We start from the raw sequence: 23,481 nt of genomic DNA on the forward strand, positions 1-23,481 counted from the left end.
AATAAGTTAAAAATACAAAAGCCAATAGAAGAATGTACTAAAACAAGTGATTTGGAGTCAAAGGCAAAAATCCGTTCATGCAGATGTTAGCTGCAAGAATTAAAATTTTTGCTGGAACAAAGCTTATAAATTAAATCACGATAAAAGCTAGCTCTCCAAAGCATGATGGTTGTGTATTAGCCACTGAGCACCTATGAAAAAAGAATTATGAATGTGAAATGTCCGGTACTGTTTTTCCCTGCTACTTCTCAGGAAGCAAATTATTTCCATCCTAGTGAGGCAGTACCATGAAGACAACAAGAAAAACTGTCAGACTTCAAATATCTCCTTGGATATAAATAGTGTGACGGGTGCAGAAGGAGATCAAAAAGTAGCAGGCACCTATTACATGGGTTTCTACAACTGAAGGAGGCAGAGCTCAGTGATTTGCACATTTCCTTTCATTCATCTGTGTCCAACTCTTACCTAGCTCTATTTCAGTTGATATGCAAGCTGGGTCATTTTAAGTGCAGGCTTTAAAACAAAAAGGGACTATATGTAGCAATTGTTGCTCTGCAGTGCTGGACTTAGATGTGTCTGTATACTGGCTACATAAAAAGAGTTGCTTGGATTGATTTCTGAGATACTGGAAATGTAACTGTGAATTTAGAGCCCTATTAATGATGGAAATACATCAATATATCTATTGGTGAATGACCAGAAAATATATTGATTAACATGCAGAGACTGAAGTTTACATAGTCCTGTCAGTATGTATTGTCCAATGTGTATAGATGATGTAAATAAAAACACCTCTCAAACTCTAAATCATTCAGTGAGGATGCCTGGGATTATGAATGTCCATTTATGTAATTCTACACTGAAAACTTTTTTCCTTCCTGTCTCTCCTCCCCACCCCACCCCCAAATCAGAAACTTTAATTCTAATGTATTGAAAATCATTTGGGAATTTCCCCCATGACTTCATTATAAAACAAATGGGTCAAGAAGACACACTTTCTGTGAACTCTTGATATGTAAGACAGTACCTGTGGTGAGCCAGTCAACTGGCAACATACACATAAACTCTTACTGTGAAGAAGGTAAGAATTGCTCATAATACTTTGCTTATTTCACTGTTCTAATATAAAAAATTACAATAAAGTTGTTAGTCCATTCTCTGACAGTCTCTGTATTTATCATACAGAACTTGGCAAAATTTTTTTAGTTCATGATTCATATTATGTTCTTATTCAGAGTAGCTATTAATAAAGATAGAGTAATCATTCTATTAAACCTACTGGGTATTTTCCATAAAATCTGCATATTTTATTTTGTAACTATAGTTTTCTACTGACTTTTTGCATGGAAATATTGCTTAACAAGAAAGCTGACTTGCTGTGGTTTTGTGAGTTTACTCATTGCTATCACTATATAATAAAGCTATATCTGTAACAAGTCTCTTACTTTTGAAGTCTTACACTTAAACCCTCACTCAGACTTCACAACTAAAATATGAGGATTAACCAGTTAATACTGCAGAGCCAAATCTTGCTTCTGGTAGAGCTAATACTAATGAGCACACAACATTTCCCCTCCCCCCGCCCCCTTTCGCTTTTGTGTTAGACTACGTATTACAACTTCAGATCTTGTAGCTGAGACCATCTCAGCAGTTGCGGGAAGTGAGCGACACAATTTTCTACTGTTGACCTATCTGCACTTTGTGTTAGCTAATATGTTGGATGTTTGTACTCTGGATAAGGTATCACAGGTTGTCTGTTTGATTTCACCAGAAATGCTGGTTTTTTTTTCTCTCTTCTTCTCCCCACTCTGCCCTCAGGTGGTCCCCAGAGCATAGAAAATCAAGATTTTTTCTGTTTATATGCAGCTGATGAGAATATCAAAATAAATAGCACCAGTTGGGCAGACTAATAATTTTCTTCTCCCCATGGGAAATGGTTGTAAAAGGACAGTCTTATCTCCTACAAGCTCTGGAAAGCTGGTGATAACCAGTGGAAGTGAAAGGGAGGAAGGAGTTGGGTTTGAGTTTTTTTTTTCCTCTGAGATAATATTATTAACTTGGTAGGATGACCATCTTTCACTTAACAAATAAATTTGTGTTTGACCTATGACGCCTTGAGTGTTACTGGTTTGGGTCTGAGCCAAAGCATACTAAGGCACTGGCATGGCATCTGTGGATTTACCTGGATAAACTTTGAGTGAATCTCTAAAACACTTCCAAGGCAGACTTTTTTGAGACCTATCACAGGTACAGAGCAGGGAATTCAAGGTGGTCTTTTGGACTTATGAAGTCTGGGTTTAGAGACCAGCTGCTTTTCCTCTGCATTATTTCCCTGGGGTTGTAACAACATGAGTTCTAATCCCCTGTGGTAGCACATTTCCCCACAGAACATCCTGGCTGGGAATGTAACACACCAGCTGCATTTGAGTTCTTAGGGAAGCTCTTTCATGCTAGTTTTCTTTGAGTAAAAGCTGTCTTTATCTGTTAAAAATTTGCTGTGAAAACAAAAGCTGAACAGAACTGGTGTTGGTAGTTACAAGAGCTAAGGGCTATAGCTTTTTCTTCCAAATCCTCTTAGTTGTGTGTAAAAGTGTCTGTTTTCTCATCCTTTTCTTGCATTGGATGACTTGTTTATTCAGTGTAATATTGATGCATTGTAATAGCAGATTGGTAACATCTTTAAGCAGAGATTTTTCAGGAAATATTGTAAAATAAGTAGCACAAGAGTGACAGAAAACAATTCACTAATACAAATGAATGAAGTATTTGAAATATGTATCTTTCTGTCTGCGTATATCTTCCTCTTAAATTCTTAAGACCCTGAGCAAATGATGGTTGGTTTTTTGGGTGTTTGGTTTGATTTTTGTTTTGGTTTTTTACTTTAAAAATTCCAGGTAGTTCTCTCTATGATAATTGCAAGAAAATTTCACTGCAGTACTCAATGGTAGTATCCCTTTTATTACTGCTGCAGAGGATTCTTCCAAAAATGCTAACTCTGAGCTTTTAATTGTTTCCACTTACCATGAGCTGTTAATTCATCTTCCTCCCCTTCAATTAGGTTAAAAGTAAGATGTAATGAAGGTCTTTAGAGGTACACTAACATCTCTTAAAATGATGATTCTTTGGCAGGAGGAGATTTAACCTATAGGTTACAGTAATGCAGGTGATCAAATGTCAAAAAAACAGCACTGATATTAGACATCCTCTTGATCATTACTATTTGTAGAGTCTTGCGCTAATCCTACTGCAGGCTTCATTTTGTAGAACATCTTCTTTTCTATATAAAATGAATTCCTCCATAAAATCTGGCAGACATGTCATAATACTTAAAGGAGAGTCAAAGCAGAATATGTAGCTTCATAAAAAAAGGATACATTTCATTTGTAGGAAACCAACATGATTGATTCATACAGCCTGTTACTTCAGAGGTCTATTGAATGATATGTCATGGATAAATGCAATTTTTAGACTCTGTACTCTGTTCTGTAGCAAAATGTATCAGAGGATGTTTGAAGGGCTTTTATTCTACATTGGCATTTATATATTGTTTAGTCTTACTGTATTTAAACACATTGCATACACTTAATGCATGCATGCATGCCTGGGACTGTGACCAGGCATTTAATAGTGGCACCTATAGATTATAGTTCGCTATAGATTACAGTTAGCTTTCAGCCATATATATCAGCGTGGCTGGATTTGCAAGATTTTCTAGGTATATGCTGAAATGACAAAATCTGTCCAAGAATAAAAGACTAACTTTCCTATTCTACTTTGAGGATCAATTCCTGTTAGAAATTATACACCTACATAAATATACAGTGGCACTTATATTCAGCTCACATTTTTGTTCTTTGTGGAAAGTGCTTTAGAATTAGTGCTGTGCTCAGATATATTAAATCCCATGCAAAGCACACTGATTTTATCAGTCAAAACAACAGCATCTTGAGGACTGTGATACCTCTGCTAAGACAGGTTTCTGTGTGATAATGTAGAGAAAAGTATGGATAGATGTGGTAAAATACTAGCTGACGTAAACCTACAAAATAATTTTGGATTCTCAAGCTGAATCTGAGCTTGTAATCCTCTAAATTGGAGCTGTAAAAACAATTTGAGTTTTTGTCCCTCAGTAGTATAGAACAGATGTTTACAATTACTGTTCTGTTCAGAAGTTCTGCTTCAGTTTAAGGTATTCTGTTGCATGTTTTTATGTCATAACACTTATTTTCACAAATCCCTGCCTTCCTAAACATAAAATATTAGGGATTTGAGCAGATAGATACCATCTTTCAATCTAAGTGTGTTATTTCAGATTGTGTGTAAAGGTCTGAATTTTGTTTTATAAAGACGTAAATAAGAAATCTATCTCAATAATTCTAACTTGTCTGTTTCTCAGCATTAAGTTCCCTTGTAGGTATGCTAAACGCCTTTAACTTTTTCAAGAACAAAGTGATGACTTTCTACTAAATATGTGTAAAAGATATTGCATTTCAGCTTAATAAGGTCATCTATGGAAGAGTCAAAAATTAAGAAGCTTTACTGCAGCAGTATTTCCATTATTTCAATATATAGCTATATGATTAAAAACTAATGAAAGGAGTTATAACTTTTCTTCTGTAAATATTGCTTTCCATTGCAGAATATCAAACCAATATTTATGGTTTGTAATATTCAAGTGGATTATGTTTATTTGTAACTAATTAAAGTAAAACATTGTAAAAAGTGGGGAAAAATTGGTATTTCCACCAAAAAACCTTCAGGTGAGTGAAGTAAGCTAGTTACTCCAGTTCAGTTTGAGAAGTTACTCAAATTTAATATTAAAGTATAATGAAACCATAACTTTTTCGGTTGGTATTTTTTTCTGATTACATGTAGAAAAGTACTTATAGGAGGAGATACAAACTTGGGTACAAATTCTGGCTACATAATTGTTCATAAGTGGCTGCTACACATTCAGCTTAAGCTCAGTGAAATGCTTGCGGTTTCTTGGGCATAATAATTTCTTTAAAAATATTGCAAGTCCTGGGATTTTACTGCTGGATGCCTGCTAAAACTGTTGTAACCAAATTTTTGTTGTGGTTTGTTTTGAGGCTTTTTTGTCATCTACTCTGAGGCCAGATATGAAGCAAGTAGTATTAGTTTTCCTCCAAAAGAATCACTTAAGCTAGTCTTGCCAAAACTGAGTCAGAAATGCAGAAAGCCAGAAAACTGCTACTGGAACTGATTTTTTTAAATAACCATAACATCAATTTAGATATAAGTGATAAATTCTGCTGATCTGCAGACTGCTATGAAGACAGAGTGCATTAGTTGTGTAGGCTGTCCTTCTGTCCTTGTTCAAAGCAAAGTAACGGTGGTGAGTTTTTAAGCTGTGGATGTTTAAGGATTGATAAAGTTGCATAACACTTTCCACAGGAATACAACGTGCAAATCTTTCTGGATATGTATCCCCCACTCTTTTTTTAAACACAGAAAAAAAAAGACTTCAGATTCCATAGCTAAAGTGTCTTTACACACAGTAGTTTAGTTAGTATAGGAATAGTTGGAAAATTACTATGATGTGCTTTGATTTCACAGAACTTGCTAATAATAAAATAAATCTTTTTATGGATTACATGTATAGCCTGTGACTATAACACCATAAATTATAGTATATTATAAACATCTATATGAATCTCTAATGGTATGTTATGGCAGCAGAAAGATGACATATATATACTATAACTGGGTGAATTGTCCCTAATCATCTCTCTCTAACCATCCTAATTCTCACTGACTGCAATCAAGCCCACAAGGATTGATCTAATCTGAGATGAAACAGTTTGTAGCAGATGTTTCTATATTTCTTTTATTCCCAACTTTAAATGCCAGCAGATTTGCAATCTGGAAAATAATAATAATAAAAAAAATGCTATCAGAAATTTTAGGGTTTGAACTATGACACTAAAATTATCTAAGACCTAATTGTCTTCTATAATGTTGCAGAAGGTCATAATACAAGGTTTATAAACTAGAGGTTTAACCTTGCTTCCTAATTAGGATGATAAAATGAAGCTCAAGGGTACGTGCAAGGTTATCATATATGAGGAATGTTTCCCTGTTGGATAGCCTTCATAACACACCTTCAGACAGCATTTTTTATTAAAGGCATTACTAGTGATCTTTTGGGGATGTATTTGTGGGTTGTTTTTTTTAATCCTGGCTTTACAGTTGAAACAGCTTTGCTTTTATTGCAATTACTTTGTGGTAGATGCTTTGGTAACATTTGAAAAAAATATGTTGAAATAGGCAAGAGCAGGTGGAGAGTTAGAACCAATAAAAAAAGGGAAAACCTTCCAAGGCTTTTTGTATCTTGTAGTAAAGTCTTGGCCCCACACCCCAGAGCTGCTGAAAGAAGTAAACTCACGCTTCTGAGCAGGGTTAGGGGTTATTTTTGCCTTTCCTCCTGTTTGGGGGGGGAGTGAGTGGTAGATGACTGTGGAAGATCTCTGCTCTGCTGCTGGGAATTATATGTGTTCCCAGTGGTGTGGTAAAGGAGCAGGAGCTGGCCTTGATACCCTGCTACTCTGCACCCTCTTCCCTAATTAGGGAGCTCAGTGCTGTGCAGTAGTGTTCCACCTCTCTTGCTTCTTCATACGGATCCAAATTTGCCACCCAAAATGCACCCACTTAGTGCAGTGGTAACTGTATTTCAAAAAAAACAGACAGTGAAATCAGTGCTGTTCAAGACAGGAAAAAGCACTGTTTTAGGGCATCTTAATTTCAAAGATGCCCAAAAACCAAAGTACGGGAGGGATGGCATGCCTTGTTACAACAGTACTTGCTTTTGTCTTTTTAATGCAAGGTGTTGGTAACTCAAGTAGGTGGATTGCAAAGATGAGGTGTTTTGGTTTGGCTTTTTTTTTCTTTCTATTGACTTTACTCAGCAATAGCTTATATCCTGTAACTTGCTCTTTAGCTGAGGCATGAATTTCCCATTTTCCTCTTGGGCTTTTTTACAGATAATAACTGCTTTTCAATTTATCTTAAATTTTACTTGAATGCATGACAAGTGTAGTTCCACTGAAGTGCTCAGGTGTCACCCCTCATCTCTTTTCCCTTTGCCAAAATATGCACAGAAAAATCAAAAAGTAGTGGGTGTCAACACAATGGTTAAATATTACTTTACTGTGACAAATATTTTTATTTTTCTTACTATGAATGTTACATTTTTAAATTTGTAAGTCAAGATATTTTAGGTCACAACATACTGCATTTCTCTCACATACTCCATAAAAAACAATATCTATTTTTAATGGAGATAACTAGTGAAGTAAATTTGAACATTTTCATGTTTTAATGGTTTTAATGCATACACTGCAGATGTTGTCTTGTCTAACAGGAGAGCACTGCACATGGAAAGTCAGGGAGGAGAAATCAACTAGCCTTTCCTGGAGATAATGAGATGTAAATGCAGGACTGAAAATTATTCTGTAGATGTCTTCCTGGAAGAACCTTTTCATAGGTTATGCTGGCAAAAAGCCCCATGAGCGATGCTTCAGTGCCCGTCCTGGTCAGTGATGGTTTCTGTTAGTAACTAGGAGCTGACTCACTGCTGCTTCTCTCAAGAGACAAATGTTTCTACGTCTAGTGGCAGAAAATTAGATGGTTTTCCAATATACCCAAGAAAGTGATTGCCATTTGTACTATCTTTTGGATAGGGGCAGGGAGATTTCAGAGCATCTTAAGTGGTTTGAAAAAAAAGTTTATAGTGTTGTAACTTTCTTTTTTGGCATTATTAAAAACAGTAAAAGACGGATGATTTTTTGTTTCTGTTTTCTTTGAGTGTGAGGTGGAATTTCTGGAATAATTTGTAGAGACTTTTCAATAAAAGTCCCTTCTCTAAATATTAGTGATGACTGGCAAAGCTTTATTAGCTACAGCTGTGGATAAAAAGAAATGTTGATCTCAAAAGCAACTATTGTAAACGACTAGGAAAAGGCTTTAGAAATCTCTGGAAAATGGAAAATCATACATAAGATTCCCACTGTAAACCAATTATTTTAAATTATTTTAGGAAAAGGAAAAAGTTTTTCTTCTTTCTAAAAAACTAATTTAACCAATGGATTTCCTGTAATATGTCTTCTAATGGATTTATTATGAACAACCATGGCAACAATAAAACAGAACTGTATGATATGAGCATAAGAATAATGATCCGTTCAGAAGCCAAACTTTTGCATGTATTAGTCAAGGTTGTTAGAAAATATGAACATACTGGAAAGGTGAGCTGAGAGGTGAATTAAACAGAAGAAAAAGTAAGAAAATAAGATTATGCAGAGATTTTAATCATGAATTAATCTATTGCAGTGTTTCAAGTAAAATATAAAAAAGGGATCTCTAAAGATTAATAGAAATGGAGCAGCACTAGAAGTCAGATTTCTGACTGGAAAGATTTCAGAAATAATTTGGGGATGATAAGTTCATATTGTTCCATGTCTGGAATCCTTTTCTCTCACTAATGAGACGAGGCTACACAGGGTCCATCTCTAGGAACAGAGGCTACTCTCCCCTGCAAGCTTGTACATTGTAATGAAAATCATTCCCATATGATATTGCAAGGGGCAGCTGAATCAGTTCTCACCAGACCACAAGTGTGCTGAGTTACTGCTGTCACTTACTGACATATAGTTGCACAGGTAGTGGGATCTAGAGGAATATTTTTTTCTGCTTTGCCCATCTTGTAGAACTGAGAGAGGAAGGGTGTTGTTTAAAGAGGTTCTGCTATGCTATGGACTCAGGTAATTTCAATAGAATCCTTCTCAGGTTTGTACTGAACAAGTTTTGGTCCTTCTAATTCATACTTTAATAAAAGGAAACCTAAACATGGCATGTATTTAAGGCTATCTTTCTGAATTTCTCCAGAAAAAAGCAATGGCATAGGATTAAACTTTGTGGTGTTCGCCCTCGATACAAAATTTTTAAATCATATTCGTTGAGCCGTGAGTGCTCATCCAAAAATGTTGTAAAACTGATTAAACGATCAAACATTTGGCATTTCTTCAACTATGCTTGCGTGAGAAACAGACGTTTAAATCTCACAGGAAATGCTAAATATTGTGGAGACAACACTGCAAGTGGTTCTCTTGCTCTCTGTTGTTAAAGGGCTGATGCTGATTTCTTTCACAGTGGCTATCCCAATTATCTGAGGACTTTAGAAGTCCTTCAGAAGTTTTGATTACAGCCAATGGCATCCTAAACTAGGCCAGGGATAAAAGCGTATCTCACAGTTCATGAATAATTGAGTAGGCTTCTTTACAACAATGAGGTGCCTTATGAAAGGCAAATGTTTGTTTGCTGTATGCTCACATCTGCACCTATTTATTCATATTTATAGGTAAATTTATATGCTAATGCTTTTTCAAACACTGAGATACAAACTGTCTGTTGGTGTAATCAGATAAAATGCTGCTGAAATGCAGTGGAATTGTATATACCAGCTTTGTATATTGTTTATACCAGCTTTAAAAGTGATTGTAGGTTAAAAAAATAAAATCCAAATGTAAAGAGGTACCTTGGTGTATATATGGACCAAATCAGGAGTCCTCATTGAGCCATTGCATTTTTCAGATCTCTCCTCTCCTAAAGGTCTGGAAAAACAGATGTGAATAAATTGAAGCAGTAACAGTCTAAAGGTAAAACTTGTGGTTTCCTCCTCTTACTATTCAGTGTTCTCCTTTCAAAGCAATGGCTGTTCTTTCCTGCAGTCTAAATGCTGAAGCCTTTGAATTCACCCCAATGCAGATCTTTGGGAAAAGGCCTAAAGAGGAGCATCTTTAAAGACAACTAGAATCTAGCCCTCTTCAATGGGTGCTTTGAGGCCCCAACTAATAAGTGGGTCAAAGCCTCCCTCTTGAATTTTGTCGCAAACCCTCAAACCTGCTTCCACACTGTCCCAGATTGATACCCAGTAAAAAAAGACTGAAGTTGTCATTCAGGAGACCTTGCTCATTTGTCACTGAAGGAATTGCTCTGGAGTATGCATTAGATGACCTTTTATCTGGAAAATGTTTTCATCCTCACGGGGAGAAATCTGACTCCTTGACTTCGCATGTCTAGTTTTCCATTTATTAGAGATACTTCTGATGTACTGGATCTGATACTTTGCGTTGTAACAAAAAATGACTGTGCTGTATTAAAAAACAAACAAAAAAGAAAAACTGAAAAAACTTACTCTGTCAATTGACACAAAACTTCTGTTACCTTGTCACCAGCTGTCCAAAATTCAGGTCATCAGTAAAACGTAGGTTCTGTGGCTGTGCTAAAACCCACCACCACTGATGATGGGGACTGTAGGTTGATCTTTTTTTCTAAAGAGAAGACTGTGAGGACTGTAAACCATTAAGGGCAGATAATGGAAATAAGGAAATCAATAAAAGATCTGAAATGATTTTACCTTGATAAAGAAGTTCTTAGGAAAGACTTTCCGCAGAGGGAGAAAGATGAACTGAAAATACACATAGACTAAAAAAAAAACCAACCCAGATCCCAGAATAACCAGGAGTATTATTAAAAGTGACACTTTTATTAAATGAATAAATATGCCCCCCAGTTGAAGCTATTGCTTTTAGTAAGGTCAAAATAGCATGAATATCCTCTACCTATGTGTTACCTGCAACAATGGAACTTTTCACACCATAACGTTGTGAAGAGTTAATATGGGTTAATCAAGAGAGAACTGTGGGAGCAGTGCTATAGCTTCAGTAAAATAAGTTGCAACACTGCCAAGATGTTATTTGAAGAAAGTACTATCTAATAAAGATGGTTTATGATGTCCCACAGTGTAATGTCATTTTTTTCAGGAAATATGATATTGTCTTTGCCTTCCCCCGGGTTAGGTGAAGTAATTTCTGAGATAGGAAGTACAGTTGTACAGTTGCCACTTTACAACCTTAGTAGAAAAAAACCTTAAAACTTGTATGCTTTGTAAGAAGTATAGTTTCAGAGGATTTCATTAAATGCTGTTTTCTTCCAAAAGTCTTCATAATTAAACATATTGATACTGTAATCCAATGGTAGGTTTTTAAAAGAAAACATTTATTTTGACTGATAACATTCATCTGAGGTAATGACAACAGGATAGTGTCAGTATTATTATATCAGAATGTGGCTAATTAAGCTTAATTATTTTAATGACATTATATTGACTGCTTATAATCAGTTTAGACAGCATCACACTGAGGGGAAAACTCCTCATTTTAGCTCTCCCTGTTCATATTTCCTTCTTATTTTTTTTTAATGGGAGATATGTTTGAGCTGATCCAAATTAAATACTGGTGTACTTCTTGTGTCATTAAATTTTGTAGAGTTTCTGAAGAAATAAGGCTCTTCTCCACATGTGGCCAGTGGAACCATTAACTAGTATTGGGGTTTTTTTTTGTTTGTTTTTCAATGTAGCCTTGAAATAATAACATAAAATTCCGTATGGTGTTGTTTATAGAGCTGTGCAAGTACTGAAGAGGAGAATGAAGTAAAATATTTTATAGATTATAAAACTATATTAATATCTAATCCCTTACTTGCATAATATAGTCTAGAGGATTATCCTTAATCAACTTTTTTTTGAACTACAAGTGTATTCTTTCTTATTTGATAATTCAGTCCTGATTTTAAACTTCTGGTTATGGTAATACCATCAGAACACTTGGTAAATAATCTAATAAAGTACCCTTGTTGCTTAAAAATGAATTTTAAGCAAAATCTAGTGTGGTTCTCATTAAAATGAAAGGATAATATTGTTTTGTTTTGTGTTTTCTGAAGGATTTTATTTTTCACTACATGTTCCCAGACTTTAATAATCTGCATAGTTTTTCCTTAGAAAGTTTGTTATTGAACTAAGTGAGAGAACTAGATGTTGCTGTCCAGCAATAAGCACATTGGTGCTTATTTCAACTTTCTTTTCTGTGCATACAAGCTCTGCTGATTACTGTATTGTATTAAAAGCTGCAATAGTTTCTCAATGGTATCAATACTCTCATAGAAATAGAGTATAAATGTGAAAGCTAGAAATGCATGGAGTGATTTCTGAAAGTACTTTCTCTGATGACAGCCTTATAATTCTTTTCATATTCAAAGTTCATGGATTTACTTGCATCTCAGGAATTGTCAAATCTGGCATGCGTGAAAGAAATGGAAGCAAAAAAGTCTACAAAGTACTGGCAATCAATATGTATAAATTGAGGAACTGGGATTACTTGTGTAGAAATAATTCTCAGAATTTTCCAGACTTTTAAAATAAAATATTGTCATTTGAAAATTTCTTCCTATGTCAATTATGTAGCTGAATGCATTTGTGATACTGAACACCTTTAAAGAAAAGCTGATATAATCCATTGATTTTGTTTGCAGATTTTCAGGCGTTGTTGGTTGGTTTTCAAGAAGGCTTCCAGTAAAGGACCCAGGAGGCTAGAAAAATTTCCAGATGAGAAGGCAGCATATTTCAGGAACTTTCACAAGGTAAGTCAAGCCTTCCTCATGAACTGAAGCGTTGCCTGTTTACCACTCTGCCTTGGGAAGAGTGTGTTCTTGATATGTCTAGTTTGCAAACAATACAGTGAGAATCGAGTTGAAAACCTAATCCTGACACTAAAAGCACAGTAAAATGTCTGTAAATCTCAGTGATGAAGGTGAGATATCACACTGTTTTTTTTTCCAAATGAGCACAAAAACCCCAATATATGTAGTGAAAGATGGATGGATTTTTTCTTTAAACATTAGTATTTTGGAAATGTGTAAAATTGGCTGCTTAATCAAATGTTTAACCTTGGTTATTAACTAAGTATTGAACAAATTCTGAAAATGCTAAATGCCTCGGTTGTAATGGTGACACTGGTTGAATATGTAATGTTTTTCCCAGAACTCTTCAAAATTTACAAGTCCCATCAACAGCAAGGATTTTTAAGGGTGAAAATTCAGCATTCACTGAATGAGATTTTCCCTGCTTTCTCTGTCACTATCACTTCTGTGATAGAAAACAAGATATTCGAGCATGGGTTTTTCTTTCTGTCTTGTAAGTTACTGTTATCAGCTCCCCACGACATGTAGTAGATTTCAGGTTAGGTAATCCTAAAATAAGGCAGGGCTCTGTGCTTGTACTATTGTCTTCTATCCAGTCACCTTTAGCTTTATGTCATATGAACGTTAGATATTATCTTAAAACTGGCAAGTTGAAACACAAAGATGACTTAGGCAAGGTCACATGGCAAGCAGTGAAAGAATATGGATGTAAGTCTAGATCTCTTGAAGGCAGGTCTAATGCTTTTTATCATAAAAATACAAATTAGCCTTTAAGTTCCAGTAACCTCTTAGTCTCTTCAAATTAAAAATGTATATATAATAAATAGCATGCAATTATCCTGTGAATATTTTCTAAGAAAAACAGCCCCAGTAATTTCACATTGCCAAAAATCCAACTTCTGATCTTATATTGGTGTCCAGGTTTAGGACTGACGTGGACTAGACTATTGGCACTTTCACTGATGTACCAGAATGACAATGTTTGCTCCCATGTGTAGGAGGTCCACATGGAGCAAAAGTGATTCTTCTCTTCAACATAAATTTCAAAAAATGTTTACTTTCAAGGTGCAACTTAATGATGGGTCTTTAAAAGGATTAATTGGATGGTTTGGGCGGATAGCTGTAGTGATGGCTGAAATCCCGCGGAGATCCCTTATCTATGAAGTTTGTATTGATTAGCAACAGGGCAGAAGGATGAAATTGTGGGGTTTTGGGGGGAACTTTTTTTGGGGGGGTTGTTAAATTGTTGTTTGAGCATGTTGTTGCCTATAGCATACTTTGCGTGTAAAAGGATTCAGAAAGACTTTATGTGTTTCTTGTCAACTGTCATCTTTGTAGAAAAATCATGTGAAATGTAAGAATCATTTGAGAAGCTAAAAAAGTAACATAGATAAGTTGCAACTGCATGTTGTAGTATTGATGGAAGCGTGACCCTTTGCATGTAACATAAGCAAATGGAAAGGGTGTTATAGTTCTTTTCCATCTCTTTTTTCCCCTCTTATTCCACTCCTTGGGGGCAGGGGTGGGGGAAGAGAAAGAAATTAATTCTCTTTCCTATTTAAAAGGATACTGGGTTTCTGGCTGTAGAGAAAAAAGAATTGTATCCATTCACTTGGATGATACCCATTTTTGAAATAAAGTCATGAAATAATTTCTAAAGTTGTATTATCAGAAAATAGAAACCCTGAATCTTATTCTCAGGTTTGATTTTTTGGGTTTTTTTAAGGCTATTTTATTATTTCATGATGATTATTCTCCTCAATTGCCTCCATTCTGATAAATGAAATAGTGGTGAAGTAGAAGTGCATGAATTGTGAATAGTCATCGAGAGTGACTATTGAGGGAACAGTGAAGGTTGTTATGGGAGCAGATATAGTTATTTGATTGCTGATATGGGATCAAAATATCCTGATTCTCTTTCTTTCTTTTCTAGAGCTGCTTATTGCTTTGTTATATTTTGAAGTAGTTCAAAATGCATGTTTATTGCTATCCAGTACAAACTGTTAGTCCTGTTTTGAAATTCTGTTTCTGTATTCACTCACAAAATATAAGGAGGGCATCTGGTGTGCAAAGTTGAAGGGTAACTCTGAATTCTAAGAATCAATGAAAAAATTGATTAAATATTGAAGAAATGAGAGATCTGGTGTTTTTTAAGGAAGACTAAAATATATGTTGCAAGCCTGACTCCTTATGAAAGGCCAACATACTTGAATGGGTGAAAGGCTCTGATCACACGCTAATATTCACATAAGAATGTGTACATCAACCCTGAGATCCTGTACAATCTCTTTATAACTAGTAGAAGAAAAGGGGTGGTGTAGAGGGGGACTCAGAACATACTGGGATTCTCTAGGAACTCATGTCCTTCAGACCTTCAGGTCAGCCTAGGTTACCCTGGGAGAAGGTCTAGGAGTAGCACATAGTCTTACTACATTGTACTGTGCAGGTTTTCTAGCTTTCTCATGAAGAGTTACAGGAGAAAATTTTACCTCTCAAGTGGAAACATAACAAAAAATAATATCTTTGATTTATCTGCAATCAAATCAGTATCCAGGATCACAAACAGTACCCCAAAATAAGTAACTCATCAAGATTTTAAGCATCTCCATTTTTCCATGGATGTTTGAGCTTGAAATGTAGCTTAAATCAAATTCCTGTTTAAAGCACTTTACCTAGATGGCCATATATCTCCTATATTTATGTGATAAACCTGTGTATTGGGCAATATGAATTATAGAAGGAGCACTGGGCTAAAAAAAAAGAAAAAAAACAGGACTGGTAGTACAAAGCTAAGAGAATTAAAAATGGAGATTTTCTGGTTTACATATCCTAAATAAATGTTTATTAATGTGCAAATAAGCTGGCCTCTTTAGAAAATGGACTCCCCCTCCTCCCCATTATCCAGACAATATGTGGGTTTATTTGTTATTCTGTAAATTCTCTAATGTTGTTGTGCATTGCTTTGGTGTTTTTTCCTAGTGATTTTCTTATTATAGATCACAGTAATGGCATTAGTCCTTATAGACAAGTGCCTCCTGACAGTAACAGTGAATATTACATCCATTAGTTGAAACATGACCTCATCTGTTCATTCCAGTTTCTGGTATCAAATTAAAACTTCTCATTACTGTAAATTTAGATCATTACACTCTTGCTCAGGTAAGTTATAGCTTAGCTGTACTGTTTTCCCTTGAACATTCATTGTAGAGGTTGTGCGGAACAGCTGTGTTTACTCCCATTACTCCAAAGAGGGCATAAAGTGGCAACAGCTCTGCACCGATCCCAGGGATGGGTATGTTCCTGGGAGCTCTTCCTACACTATCAGAAAAGACCAAAAACAGACACCCCAGCTTTACCAACTTAAAAGAGGGAATAAATAACAAGCTTTTTCATTTTTGTAAAAGAAGATAAAAGGTATGTAAAAAGCGAAATTCTTTCAGACTTTGGAAGCATAGTGATCAGACAGTACCAGAGCCTGTTACCCATTAGGAGGGGCTTGCAGGAGCATTGCAGGCAGTCAACATGGCTAAGTAGCAACATGAAGGTTACTAGAAATGAGAGATCAAACTTCAAAACCTGAAGTGTATCCGAATAAACTAGAAAGCATTACACAACTGGCCAATTAATTGTTAAAGCAGAATTAGAAAGAGCAAAGTAGAGCTTGAAGAGCAACTAACCTGGTTAGTTAAACCTGGTTATACATACAGATTCTGACCCATCAGGAACAAAAGGCTTGCCAAAGACCCTGTGCATCCAAATGACAATCAGAGTATAAAGGAAATGTGCAAGAAAGATAGTATAAATGAGCACATTTCCATTGGGGTTTACTGTAGAGGAAACTGGCATGCTCTGGTGTGGGTATGCAAGGGAGGATTCTGCAGAGATGTCTCTGTATCATAAACTTGATCGTAGATACTTTAACCCCAGCTACACAGAATGTTCACTAGCAAAGTATGGAGAACATACTCACTCAGGAGCCCAAAGGGAACTTAAGGATGACATAGCTGAATTACTAATGGTAGTCCATGAAGTCCACAATGGGAACCAACAGATGTGGATTCTTCCATTCCTTGTAAAATCTCCAGTTCCATTAATGCATGTTTCTCGTTCACTAATAAGGTAAATAACCTTCACGTGAAGTGAAGGTGGCGTGAGTTGGGTCTGTCCCTGACAAGATATATCAGTCTTGGAGCAAGAGATGCTTGAATCTGTCAATGCTGGCATGCTTACCCTTCAAATGAGTAAACAGGTGATGTCTGGCGTAGAGTTCAAGACTTACTGATGTAATTCCTCCAATATGAGAGATTGTTCTGTTAAGATTGTGTCAACAACAACTATCTCTAGGGTTTTGAGGTTTAAGTTAGCAAGATTAAAGTAGGATAAGATTTTTAGATTATTTTTGTTATTTGTTTTTTTCTGTTATCATGTTTGATTATGATGTGCTTTATATAAATCTGCAAAGGCAAAATAAAATGAATTGCACAACATTTTAGCAATGACTTCTCATAGTCAAAAATATATATGGAACAGATGGTCTTAAGCACACGTTATATAATATGTGTCCACAAAAATAAATAATAATCAAGAAAAAGAATAACAGTAGCCTTCTAACTGTAATCTACTAAATTAAATTTGTGGCCAGGTCCACACAAGGGGAGCTACATTACAGTTTTTCTTTCACTGCTTGATTATCCTGAATAAACTTGTGGAATGCTAAATACTAGTTTCAGGAAATGGTGATTTATTTAATGCAATCCCAGTGATTTATGGCAAGTTCTTATATCAGCTGCAGCGGTTTCTTGGACAGTTCTTGGCAATAAGATCTCCTGTGCACATGTATGCACAAGTACACACCTAGAGTTTCTGCGGTGTGTTCATAGCCCTGTTTTGTAAAAGGAAGGAGGGAACAGGTTCTTTTTCTGTTTAAAAACTCAGTATGCAGGAAAAATAAGATATCTATTCTTCTACAGCAAAGTTGCTAGTCTCTAATTGAGATGGCCTTAAACCATGAGGTGGTTACTCACTTCAAAATATTTCAGGATAAGTGAATTCCTGATAACTTTGAAAAACACTAAATTTTGCCACAGTCATCTATGTGCTAGCCCATACTATTCTCAAATTTAATTACAACTCTAAAATGAAAAATAAAAATATTTACATATGGTAGCATTATCATAAGATAATAGTTCCTCATAAGAACTTCTCTTTGATTGTTTCCACTTACTCAGTTACCTTTGGGTTAGTTTTTTTCCCCTCTGTGTTCTCTGGCTACTGCCAGGTTCCCTAAATAAAGATTCTTATTGCTAAAGAAATGTGAACTAGCCTACTGTTCATTCTAGTTTAGTCCAAGAGTCTTGCTTTATTGTGGAGTATTTCAGCCTCTTGTGTTGCTCATGTTCACTACAAATTGAAAGTTATGCAAGTCTCCTTATGGACCTATATAATTTGGGTTGCTACTATCATTACTCAAGATATTGCATTGCGTCTCAGATGCAAAGGCATTCTCAAAAGGAAGTTGGATAAATATCTATCAAAATGTAATTGTTAGGATTGAATTATTGCGCTTTTTGTGATAAGATATATTATAACACTTGATTTGCATCCAAATTTGAATGTTATTTGAATTCCCTTTCCTTGCTTCCCCCCCCCTAGAATTTTTATGCTTTCTGTTTTTCAAAATCTCAAATTCAAACCTCTCTAGTTTTGCTATGTTGACCATTCTGCTTCCACTGTTTGTTAGTTGATCTAAATTTCCTCAATAAGTCTTTATTTTCTCATCTGGTTAAATTCATTCAAAAATTCATATTCAACAAAGCTAAATATGAATACCTTAAGAAGATCTGGTCACATTCACAGATATTGGATTTTTACTTTGAGGACAATCCCAAATTTAGACTATTTTATCCTTTCCCTCTTCTCCCCTTGTCCTTGTTCTTTAAAAGTGTGGTCATATTTTATTGCCCAGAACTTCTTTCAGAAAATTTCAAAATAGTGATTTCAATGCAGTATTTTCTTAGGAGCACAGTGAATGTGTTTGTGCATGTATGACTATGTTAGTTTTTGAATAATATTTTGAAAATTTTTATCTGCAAAGAATTGAGAATTTAACAGCTATTTTTTGTAAGTCTTTGCTCTTTGAGGTTGAAAGAGGTGCCCAAATGTACTTTGTGTGGTTTTCACATCCTTATTTTGCCAAGTCTTCCAAAGCAGATATAACTAAATTTTCCTGAAAACTATATCTTTATTTTTCGCTATTTTGATATGCAATTATCTTCAAATATTTGTTTACAGCACTTTCAAGTAATATCTTGTATTCTAGCAAAATCATCTGGTTGGTATGGGAAGGTTACAAAGGACATTGCTTTCATGGGCAGCTATTACTTGGCTGATGACATTAAAATGAACCCTATTTAGATGAATATCAGTAAATTTACTCAGTTCTGCAAGATTTGCAGTAATTATCTGATCCCTCTTAAAATATAGAAGTATCTGAACAATGTAATTGTTCAAAGCAAGTATTCTATGCACCAAAAACCATATTGCAGGAATAATTGGAGCTGTGCTGGTAATAAAGCTGTTAATAGAGTCTGAGCACATCAAAGGGCAGCATGCAAACTAATAAAACAAAATCTCTTTCGACAAAAATTGTATTAAGGCAATAACATCTTCTTTCCTTAACAATGTGGTGAAGAAATCTACAAGTTGAACATGCTGACAGAATTTTGAGCTCCTACAAGCATGGACCTAAATGCTTAATGCTTAAATGACCCTATGGGTCTCTTCCTGTGTAGGACTCTACTTATCCTTCTAAACCTTGAAGGCACAGACTATTAATTAGGAGTGTCAATTCACAGGGTAAATAAAGAAGTGATGTCAATGGGTGGCTTTGAATTCCTCAGCAGTGGCATCAGTAGCTGAATCTAAGTATCAGGGAAGGAAAAAATGATGGGAAAAGTAAAGACAATCTCTTAGTCTCTACTGGTAACACAAAGCAACTCCCAGACATGTTAGTGGTGGTTCTTATATGAAGATCCATGTACACTTGTTACAGTAAATTCATAGTAGTACTTGAGTGTGTGCACAGTTTTGCAGCAAAAGGGACACTCTGCTCTTAAAAACCAGCTGTTTAAATAGGAGCCTGTATTCCCGTGACATTAAGTGTTAAAACAAGCTGGAAGACAGAACTTTTTACTGTAAAAAAATATTATTGGATAGGGGAGGAACATTTAAACATTTCAGCGGGGGGGGGGGGGGGAGGGAAAATGATTTTTATAATGTAAAACTTCCAAAATGTCATTGACCCATAGAAAAATTCAGGTTGAAAGGGACCTCTGGCGTCCATCTAGTTCAGTCTTCTGCTCAAAGCAGCATCAGTCAGATCACGTTGCTCATGGCTATGTCCAGTTGGGTTTTGAATATCTTCAAGGATGGAGGCTCCATGACCTCTACAAAGCTAAACATGAAGTCCTGCACCTGAGACCTAATAACCAAAGCAGAAAAAGAGGCTGGGGACTGAGTGGCTGGAGGGCAGCTCTGCTGAAAAGTCCCTGAGGGTCCTGTTGGGCAGTGAGCTGAGCCTGAGCCAGCCGTGTGCCCTGGCAGCAATGAAGGCAAACCATGTTCTGAACTGCCTCAGCAGGAGTATGAGCAGCAGACTGAGGACTCTCATCTAGGAATGCTCCTCCCTGCTGAGTGCTTGTTAAGCCAGACCTGGAATATTGTGTCTGGTTCTGGTCCCCTTGCTGCTCTCTTCAACAGAGACACTGAAAAAACTGAGAGGGTCCAGCAGAGGGCCAGTGAGGAAATTGAAGGTTGGAGAATGTGATGTATAAGGAAAGGTTGAAGGAGCTGGGTTTGCTCTAGTGAAAAGAGAAGGCCTGGGGGGGATCTAATCACAGCCTTCCAGTTTTGGTGAGGTGGCTAAGGTAAGAAACAGAGGTGCTCTCTTCTCAAGAATGTGCAGGGAAAGGACAAGAGGCAACAGGCAGAGGTTGCTTCAGGGGAAATCAGTTACATATAAGGAGAAAAAAAAATTAGCCTTGGGAACAACTAAACATCAAAGCAGGCTGACCAGAGAGGTCAGTATTTCTTCACTGGAAATCTTGAAGATCTAGCTTGGCAGGGCTTTCAAGGTGGGATGAGATGATCTCCAGGGTCCCTTCCAACCTAGACTTTTCTGTGAACTACGAAGTATGTGTTATTAAAGTCGCTACAAGCTCTTGATATATCCCTGTGCTGCATGTATTGTGTCAAACTGGTCCTGCCCTCTCCTGAGTATATTTCAGTTATTTCTAGTGATGGAAAAAATATACTTAATCTTCCTAGTGTCTCTTAAAACAATCTCAAGAAAGCTTTTCTTTGAACTACTCCAGTGTTGTTGCTTTACAGTAGAGAACACGATGGTCTGTGTGTCAGTTATGTATATTCTGGTTTTGCCATGAAACTCTACCCATGTTTGGGCAAAGTTTAAAGCCTTTGCAAACCTGTATTTTGTGCACATTTGTTAGAAATGCTTCTGACTTTGACAGCTAAAATGTCTCGTGTCATCTGTAAAGCTTTGTACATGATGGAAATTCAGATAATTTTCTCTCTTGAGTAATGAAATATGTTCCCTCCAGTTCTTTCAGGGCTAAAGCCTGACATTCACTCCAATAGCTACTTGTCATTTCTGAAGACTAGTATGGGGTCAGATGTTTGAGATGAGATCATGGAGCCATTCTCTGTATGTATATCCTCTGGCACCTACGTAACATGGAAAGGGAAATTGTTAAATTAAAACTTAGAGAAGAAATAGACCAAATGTTAGAGCGTGGGAGGAAAATAAAGGAATAAATACTCTGGCATTCTATGAAAACACCTTATCAATTAGATATCTGTGAGAAACACCAAGAGCTTCTGGGAAATGAAAAGCTGCCTGTTCAAGAAATTGATATGAGAAATGCTAAAGGGAAGAATGGGATGGGAAGATGGTGAAGAAAGTGCATATTATTAAGGTAAACTGAAATCTATTTTAATTGACTGCACAAAAACAATGAGACTGGTACAGAAATAAAAATCTGACAATGAGAGGGAGGTGGACAAGGAAGCAAAGAGTATGGACATAGTTTGTCTCTTCAGCCCAATTATATCTGGGGCAAAGAGTATCGGTGCAGCAGGACGGATGCACATTACCAGAAAGCAAGAGGGATTGTGCAGATTTTTGCACCAAAGCAAATTGCTCTCTAAAAACACTACCTAGTTCATGTTTCAGCAGTTGGGAGGTGTACATTTCTCAGACATTTTCCAAGAGTGGCAGGTTCTGAAATAAGAAGACCTTGTGTTTGGGAGTGAGGGTTTCAGTACCAGGTACCCAGATGAAGCTGGGGGATAGGTACTTCTGAGAAGAGAGACTGGAAATAAGGTCTCTAAAGGAGTTCTCCACCGGTCCTTGGGGGGAGATCAAGAAGAAACAGTTGAGCTAGGATATAAAACAGCTGCCTTCTGCTGTGGAGATTCGCACTAACTAAGCTCCCTTTTTTAATGCAAGTGTTGTTGAAAAGCTGAATCCTGGATATCTCAAATTCAGATCAAAAGCTTAAAGGACATATTTTTGACTTTCATTTGTTTTCACCATACAGTTTCTTTGTTCCTTCTTTGTCAATATAATCCACAACTCTCAGAAGTGAGGAAGGTGTGAGAGGAAATTAATATTTGTGAAACCATCTGTGTGAAATACACTTGTGTGATGACCATTATGGAAGAACACTGAGAGAAACCAGGGTGTAACCAGTATACTATTAAGTCAGAAAAACAATATGAAGTTATGAGAATCAAGCATAATTTATAAAGCCTCTATTTAACAGAATGGTATTTATCATTTAATCTGACTGAGGTGCAAAATAATTATGAAAAATCAAATATGATCATATAATTAAGACAACGTGTATCATAATATATATAGAAAGGGTGCCAATAAACACAAAGGTATTTATTTGTGTTTACCCAGTGGGGCCCACTGCCACGCAAACAACAGGAAAATGGTGGACTAGACCTATAGAACTAGTAGTCAAAGTAATATTTAAGTCTTCCTTTCCTAGCCTTCAGCACCTGACTCTGCATTTTTTATTTTTTCCAATATTGCATGTGTCTATTCTCACTATTCAAGTGTAGAAAGTAAGTATACTACATAAATAATAAAAGTTCATGGTGAAAGTTAAAGACCTAATTATCTAGTCTGCTGTTTATAACACTAATAAAGAAATGTTATGTGAGCATTTTTTTTTTTTTCTTAATGACATTTTCCCTTGAAACTACTCTGAATTGTGTCTGTGTTGTTGGAGGAACGTTTACCATTTTGACGTGGAAATGGGAAGAGGCGTGGTCCCTTGTGCAATAGCTATAAAAGGAAGCAGACAGGTACAAACATCTTATTCTAGTGTACCAGGGAGGGCAGACAGGTTTGTCACTGTAATTTACTTTCTCTTAATAAAGGGAGATGAAATATAGTAAGTCTTACGAGTAATAAGTTTCATTTAATGTTTTGATTTGCTTATAGTAAGGGAGGCTTTGTAACATAAATAAAGAGCAATTTATTATGAAAATTGGCACAAAGCTGTCTAATTTTTACTTCTTCATAGAAGGAAATTTGAAATTCAAATCACTGGCTGATGAAGGTTATTAAAAATGCATTAGAGTTGAAAACGTAGCTGTATGTAATTGTCATAATAGATGTTCAAAATTAATTTATCCCCAATGACAATTAAGCTAAAAGAATTTTCAAATTATCAGCTAACAAATTTTCATTAATTTTAGAAGCAAATAAAGTCAAAACATTTCAAAAAGTTTGTCAAAAAATTAAAACTATGTCTTTAAAAAAAAGTCCTAAAGGAAGAGTTACATTCCTGTTCAGAATCTTTCCTTTTCTTATTTTTCAAATTAATTACTGCA

The 23,481-nt window shown here is 35.9% G+C and overlaps 1 protein-coding gene across 1 annotated transcript in view; it reads left to right on the forward strand.

The window, feature by feature from the left end:
• The window catches only part of DOK6 (docking protein 6), a 288,055-nt gene that overhangs the window by 110,733 nt on the left and 153,841 nt on the right, over positions 1 to 23,481 (forward strand). Inside the window, exon 3 of the mRNA XM_009333496.1 lies at positions 12,388 to 12,495. Coding sequence (XP_009331771.1) covers positions 12,388 to 12,495 — 108 coding nt within the window. The remainder of the gene's footprint in view (positions 1 to 12,387; positions 12,496 to 23,481) is intronic.

Source organism: Pygoscelis adeliae, unplaced genomic scaffold (assembly GCF_000699105.1).
Source record: "Pygoscelis adeliae isolate BGI_AS28 unplaced genomic scaffold, ASM69910v1 Scaffold140, whole genome shotgun sequence".
NCBI classification, from domain to species: Eukaryota; Metazoa; Chordata; class Aves; order Sphenisciformes; family Spheniscidae; genus Pygoscelis; species Pygoscelis adeliae.